General features: G+C 28.9%; 1 protein-coding gene across 1 annotated transcript; it reads left to right on the plus strand.

Moving 5' to 3' along the window:
* The first annotated feature begins 1,463 nt into the window (after positions 1–1,463).
* On the plus strand, positions 1,464–4,037 carry LOC111423447 (trehalase-like). Its single transcript, XM_023056676.2, has one exon. It carries the CDS (start codon positions 2,275–2,277, stop codon positions 3,919–3,921), a length of 1,647 nt encoding a protein of 548 aa, XP_022912444.2. The 5' UTR covers positions 1,464–2,274; the 3' UTR covers positions 3,922–4,037.
* The last annotated feature ends 4,250 nt before the right edge of the window (positions 4,038–8,287 follow it).

Here is an 8,287-nt window from a genome sequence, read left to right on the forward strand (position 1 = left end):
TTTAAAGGTTTTTTAATGAAGATGACAAATATGTCAAAATTGACGTTGACGTTTCAAACCGGAAGTGATTGTATTTCCATTAATATTAAAGTTAAATATGTCGAGTTTGGACTCATTTTAAAGGATTTTTTTATGAAGTTGACAAATATGAAAAGTGACTAACACTAGATTAACTTCAGTTGTAAAACTTCTATTACATGATAACTAACTTCAGGTTTAAAATGTCAACCTCAATTTTGACATATTTGTAATCTCCATTAAAAATCCTTTAAAATGAGTACAAACACGACATATTTATCTTCAATATTAATGAAGTTATGGTCAACTTCCGGTTAAAAATGTCAACGTCAATTTTGACATATTTGTAATCGTCGTGAAAAATCCTTTAAAATGAGTCAAAACATGACACGTTTAATTCCAATATTACTCGACATATAAGCAACTTCCGGTGTGAAATGTCAATGTCATTTTGACATATTCTTAATTTTTATAAAATGTCTTAATATTTGTCACAAAAACAAAAATATAATAAAAAAAAATAAAAAATTAAGGTTGGTATTAATATTTAAAAATTAAATTACTATCTTCATTGTTGCTAACTTCGGGTTTAATGTTATTTTTCAAACTTTTTTGTTTTTTGAGATAAGTACGTCATCTTTGGACTCATTTTAAAGGTTTTTTAATGAAGATGACAAATATGTCAAAATTGACGTTGACGTTTCAAACCGGAAGTGATTGTATTTCCATTAATATTAAAGTTAAATATGTCGAGTTTGGACTCATTTTAAAGGATCTTTTATGAAGTTGACAAATATGAAAAGTGACTAACACTAGATTAACTTCAGTTGTAAAACTTCTATTACATGATAACTAACTTCAGGTTTAAAATGTCAACCTCAATTTTGACATATTTGTAATCTCCATTAAAAAACCTTTAAAACGAGTACAAACACGACATATTTATCTTCAATATTAATGAAGTTATGGTCAACTTCCGGTTAAAAATGTCAACGTCAATTTTGACATATTTGTAATCGTCGTGAAAAATCCTTTAAAATGAGTCCAAACATGATACGTTTAATTCCAGTATTACTCGAGATACAAGAAACTTCCGGTGTGAAATGTCAATGTCATTTTGACATATTCTTAATTTTTATAAAATGTCTTAATATTTGTTACAAAAACAAAAATATAATTAAAAGAAATAAAAAATTAAGGTTGGTATTAATATTTAAAAATTAAATTACTATCTTCATTGTTGCCAACTTCGGGTTTAATGTTATTTTTCAAACTTTTTTGTTTTTTGAGATAAGTACGTCATCTTTGGACTCATTTTAAAGGTTTTTTAATGAAGATGACAAATATGTCAAAATTGACGTTGACGTTTCAAACCGGAAGTGATTGTATTTCTATTAATATTAAAGTTAAATATGTCGAGTTTGGACTCATTTTAAAGGATTTCTTATGAAGTTGACAAATATGTCAAAATTGACGTTTCAAACCGGAAGTGATTGTATTTCCATTAATATTAAAGTTAAATATGTCGAGTTTGGACTCATTTTAAAGGATTTTTTATGAAGATTATAAATATGTCAAAATTGACGTTTCAAACCGGAAGTGATTGTATTTCCATTAATATTAAAGTTAAATATGTCGAGTTTGGACTCATTTTAAAGGATTTTTTATGAAGTTGACAAATATGTCAATATTAAAAGCGTCTCATAACTAAAGAAACCCCAATATATAATATGTAAACAAACAAAACACTACAATACTTAGGATGCATTAAATGAATATAAACAAATTGACGCTAAATAAGGTCAATGTTAATAACCTCGGGATTTACAATTTTAGTTACGAAATATGAAATACTTTGAACCCATAACAAAATAAGAAGAAAGAAAAGGTTGTATAACTCGTTTTATACTAATTGAGTTACATACAAAATAAATTTTCCATCGATTACGCAAACCGTTTAGAAATCTATATTCATATTTTATTCGATTTTTCTATTACATTTATTTTGTGTCAAATCATTCCATTATAAATCCTAAAAAAATATTTTAATTAATATTTAAATAGGTAAAAAATAAATCTTACATTAGCCTTATTTATTGTTTTCACTAAACAATAAGTTAAAAGAATCACCATCGATGTAACAAATGTAACAATCGTAATCGACATTTTAACATTAAAAGATCCCCATAAATTTCAAAAAGAAATAAAACGTCACAAGATGACAAATAAATTTATAAACAACTTCAAAAAAAAATAATGATGTTTGTAATTTTTATTTTACAATTATTTTTCGCGATTAAAATCCACGGATTATCGAAATCCTGCGAAAGCCCAATTTATTGTTCCGGAAAAATTTTAGATTCCATTCAAATGTCGAGAATTTTCCCCGATTCGAAAACCTTCATCGATCTGGCGATGATTAATAATCCGGATTTGATCGTATCAAGTTTTGATAAATCGTTTAAAAGTAACAATTTAAACACCGAAGATTTACAATCGTTCGTAAAAAGAAACTTTTTAATCGCCCACGAAACAAAACCAGCAAACCTAAACAGTTTCAAATCAAAATCGATCATCACCCAAAACATCACAAATTTTGAAATGCGAGATTACGCGGAAGATGTGATTCGATCGTTTTTAAAGTTAGGAAGATTCATTTCTGTGGATGTTAGGAATAACCCCGAAAAATATTCAACGATATTTCTCCCAAACGCTTTTATTGTTTTGGAAGAGAATAAAGATGAAATTACTTATTTCGAGTCGTTTTGGATAATCCAAACTTTATTATCCTTGGAGGAGTTTGATATAGCGAGAGGAATGTTGGATAATTTAATTTTTATGGTTAAACAATTTGGGTATATTCCGCTTGGTAACCGAGTTTATTATTTAAATAGGACACATCCGCCTCTTTTAACGAAATCGGCGAGGATGTACGTGGAAAAAACCAAAGATAAAACGTGGTTAAAAAATAACATTAAATACTTAGATGAGGAACTAAATTTTTGGTTAAACACTTTAATCACTATCTACGTTGATTCCAGCGATTACATCGTAGCGGTTTATCCACCAGGAGGAGTTGGCCCAAGACCCGAATTTTATTACGAAGACGTTAAAACAGCTTCATCTCTCAAAAACAACACTGAAAAGCAAAAATTATACAAACAATTAAGGAAAGCGTCTCAATCCGGGTTTGAATCACCCTCCCGATGGATTTTTAACAATTCAAAGAAAAAATCGTTAACAAATGTATCGCGAGTAGTCCCAGTTGATTTAAACGCGTTCCTTTACGAGGCATTTAACGATTTATCCAAACTTTATAACCTTTTAAAAATGAACAAACCTGAAAAATATTGGAAAGCTTTCGCTGTCATTCTTAAAGATGCAATTAAAAATGTGTTTTACGACAAAATCGATGGTGTTTGGTACGATTACGATTTAAAGTTAAAAATTAAGAGGAAAAAATTTTTCGTTAGTGGATTAACGCCGTTGTGGGCGAAGGCTTATCCGCGCTCTTCGACTGAGGAAAAAAATATTTATGGGGAAAAAGTTGTTAAATTTTTAAATAAAATAAGGAATACGTCGTTTGATTTCAAATTTATCCCAGCTCCGTATCAAAGTATTATAATCGATGGGTTAAAAGATACGTTAAACGAAAAAGCAGTTGTGATGGCTGAAAATTTAGCTAAATCGTGGATGTCGAATATTCAAACTGATAATACTTTGGGAAAAAATGGGGAATTTATTCTTCAAAAAGGAAATGAATTGAAAAATGTGGTCGTTTTGGATTATGTTATTAAGAAATCTTTAGCAGAAAGTAAAGAATTATCTAATTTTGGCAACGCTTTAATAACTTGCGATGTTAAAGTTTTTATTTTTATTTTTCTTGTAATACTTTTTGGATAAAATGTGATTTTGTTTTATAATTTCAGTATGCTTACTTAAATATAGCGACTTATTGTTAGTATATCTTAAGACAGCATAGATGCAATTATTTATTCGATTGTTCAGTTTTTACAATAATAAAAATATATTGCTAAATCTATGTAGATTGTAGCATTCTATTAAAGATATACCAAACACTAATTTCAAGAGCATTGTAAAATCTGTATAGATTATAATTTCAACTCTACCAAGATTTAATATGTAATCTGTGTTCACTCATCATCATCAAGGAACTGTCATCATTAGGCTTTATCTGGTTATGGATTATATATCTTGGGTTCATTATAAACAATTTTTGTTAGTGGCGTTTCTTTCTATCGATTTTGGTTCTTGAGTTACAATCTATGTTTATAACCAAAATTGCCCATTTTGACATTTCTTGCTACATACATTAAGAACTGTCCTCGTTATGCTTTACCTGATTATGGATTATGTATATTAAGTTCATTATGAACAATTTTTGTTAGTGACGTTTCTTTCTATCGATTTTGGTTCTTGAGTTACAATCTATGTTTATAACCAAAATTGTCCTTTTTGACATTTCTTGCTACATACATAAAGAACTGTCATTTTTAGGCTTTACCTGGTTATGGATTATGTATATTAAGTTCATTATGAACAATTTTTGTTAGTGACGTTTCTTTCTATCGATTTTGGTTCTTGAGTTACAATCTATGTTTATAACCAAAATTGTCGATTTTGACATTTCTTGCTACATACATAAAGAACTGTCATTTTTAGGCTTTACCTGGTTATGGATTATATATCTTGGGTTCATTATGAACAATTTTTGTTAGTGGCGTTTCTTTCTATCGATTTTGGTTCTTGAGTTACAATCTATGTTTATAACCAAAATTGTCCTTTTTGATATTTCTTGCTACATACATAAAGAACTGTCATTTTTAGGCTTTACCTGGTTATGGATTATATATCTTGGGTTCATTATGAACAATTTTTGTTAGTGGCGTTTCTTTCTATCGGTTTTGGTTCTTGAGTTACAATCTATGTTTATAACCAAAATTGTCCATTTTGACATTTCTTGCTACATACATAAAGAACTGTCATTTTTAGGCTTTACCTGGTTATGGATTATATATCTTGGGTTCATTATGAACAATTTTTGTTAGTGGCGTTTCTTTCTATCGATTTTGGTTCTTGAGTTACAATCTATGTTTATAACCAAAATTGTCCATTTTGACATTTCTTGCTACATACATAAAGAACTGTCATTTTTAGGCTTTACCTGGTTATGGATTATGTATATTAAGTTCATTATGAACAATTTTTGTTAGTGACGTTTCTTTCTATCGGTTTTGGTTCTTGAGTTACAATCTATGTTTATAACCAAAATTGTCCATTTTGACATTTCTTGCTACATACATAAAGAACTGTCATTTTTAGGCTTTACCTGGTTATGGATTATGTATATTAAGTTCATTATGAACAATTTTTGTTAGTGACGTTTCTTTCTATCGGTTTTGGTTCTTGAGTTACAATCTATGTTTATAACCAAAATTGTCCATTTTGACATTTCTTGCTACATACATAAAGAACTGTCATTTTTAGGCTTTACCTGGTTATGGATTATATATCTTGGGTTCATTATGAACAATTTTTGTTAGTGACGTTTCTTTCTATCGATTTTGGTTCTTGAGTTACAATCTATGTTTATAACCAAAATTGTCCATTTTGAGATTTCTTGCTACATACATTAAGAACTGTCCTCGTTAGGCTTTACCTGATTATGGATTATGTATATTAAGTTCATTATGAACAATTTTTGTTAGTGGCGTTTCTTTCTATCGATTTTGGTTCTTGAGTTACAATCTATGTTTATAACCAAAATTGTCCATTTTGACATTTCTTGCTACATACATTAAGAACTGTCCTCGTTATGCTTTACCTGATTATGGATTATGTATATTAAGTTCATTATGAACAATTTTTGTTAGTGACGTTTCTTTCTATCGATTTTGGTTTTTGAGTTACAATCTATGTTTATAACCAAAATTGCCCATTTTGACATTTCTTGCTACATACATTAAGAACTGTCCTCGTTAGGCTTTACCTGATTATGGATTATGTATATTAAGTTCATTATGAACAATTTTTGTTAGTGACGTTTCTTTCTATCGGTTTTGGTTCTTGAGTTACAATCTATGTTTATAACCAAAATTGCCCATTTTGACATTTCTTGCTACATACATAAAGAACTGTCATTTTTAGGCTTTACCTGGTTATGGATTATATATCTTGGGTTCATTATGAACAATTTTTGTTAGTGGCGTTTCTTTCTATCGATTTTGGTTCTTGAGTTACAATCTATGTTTATAACCAAAATTGTCCTTTTTGACATTTCTTGCTACATACATAAAGAACTGTCATTTTTAGGCTTTACCTGATTATGGATTATGTATATTAAGTTCATTATGAACAATTTCTGTTAGTGGCGTTTCTTTCTATCGATTTTGGTTCTTGAGTTACAATCTATGTTTATAACCAAAATTGTCCTTTTTGATATTTCTTGTTACATACATAAAGAACTGTCATTTTTAGGCTTTACCTGGTTATGGATTATATATCTTGGGTTCATTATGAACAATTTTTGTTAGTGGCGTTTCTTTCTATCGATTTTGGTTCTTGAGTTACAATCTATGTTTATAACCAAAATTGTCCTTTTTGATATTTCTTGCTACATACATAAAGAACTGTCATTTTTAGGCTTTACCTGATTATGGATTATGTATATTAAGTTCATTATGAACAATTTTTGTTAGTGACGTTTCTTTCTATCGATTTTGGTTCTTGAGTTACAATCTATGTTTATAACCAAAATTGTCCTTTTTGATATTTCTTGCTACATACATAAAGAACTGTCATTTTTAGGCTTTACCTGATTATGGATTATGTATATTAAGTTCATTATGAACAATTTTTGTTAGTGACGTTTCTTTCTATCGATTTTGGTTCTTGAGTTACAATCTATGTTTATAACCAAAATTGTCCTTTTTGATATTTCTTGCTACATACATAAAGAACTGTCATTTTTAGGCTTTACCTGGTTATGGATTATATATCTTGGGTTCATTATGAACAATTTTTGTTAGTGGCGTTTCTTTCTATCGGTTTTGGTTCTTGAGTTACAATCTATGTTTATAACCAAAATTGTCCTTTTTGACATTTCTTGCTACATACATAAAGAACTGTCATTTTTAGGCTTTACCTGGTTATGGATTATATATCTTGGGTTCATTATGAACAATTTTTGTTAGTGGCGTTTCTTTCTATCGGTTTTGGTTCTTGAGTTACAATCTATGTTTATAACCAAAATTGTCCTTTTTGACATTTCTTGCTACATACATAAAGAACTGTCATTTTTAGGCTTTACCTGGTTATGGATTATGTATATTAAGTTCATTATGAACAATTTTTGTTAGTGACGTTTCTTTCTATCGATTTTGGTTCTTGAGTTACAATCTATGTTTATAACCAAAATTGTCGATTTTGACATTTCTTGCTACATACATAAAGAACTGTCATTTTTAGGCTTTACCTGGTTATGGATTATATATCTTGGGTTCATTATGAACAATTTTTGTTAGTGGCGTTTCTTTCTATCGATTTTGGTTCTTGAGTTACAATCTATGTTTATAACCAAAATTGTCCTTTTTGATATTTCTTGCTACATACATAAAGAACTGTCATTTTTAGGCTTTACCTGGTTATGGATTATATATCTTGGGTTCATTATGAACAATTTTTGTTAGTGGCGTTTCTTTCTATCGATTTTGGTTCTTGAGTTACAATCTATGTTTATAACCAAAATTGTCCTTTTTGATATTTCTTGCTACATACATAAAGAACTGTCATTTTTAGGCTTTACCTGGTTATGGATTGTATATCTTGGTTTCATTATGAACAATTTTTGTTAGTGGCGTTTCTTTCTATCGGTTTTGGTTCTTGAGTTACAATCTATGTTTATAACCAAAATTGTCCATTTTGACATTTCTTGCTACATACATAAAGAACTGTCATTTTTAGGCTTTACCTGGTTATGGATTATATATCTTGGGTTCATTATGAACAATTTTTGTTAGTGGCGTTTCTTTCTATCGGTTTTGGTTCTTGAGTTACAATCTATGTTTATAACCAAAATTGTCCATTTTGACATTTCTTGCTACATACATAAAGAACTGTCATTTTTAGGCTTTACCTGGTTATGGATTATATATCTTGGGTTCATTATGAACAATTTTTGTTAGTGGCATTTCTTTTTATCGGTTTTGGTTCTTGAGTTACAATCTATGTTTATAACCAAAATTGTCCA

The sequence above is a fragment of the Onthophagus taurus genome, chromosome 5, assembly GCF_036711975.1.
Source record: "Onthophagus taurus isolate NC chromosome 5, IU_Otau_3.0, whole genome shotgun sequence".
In the NCBI taxonomy this organism is placed as follows: domain Eukaryota; kingdom Metazoa; phylum Arthropoda; class Insecta; order Coleoptera; family Scarabaeidae; genus Onthophagus; species Onthophagus taurus.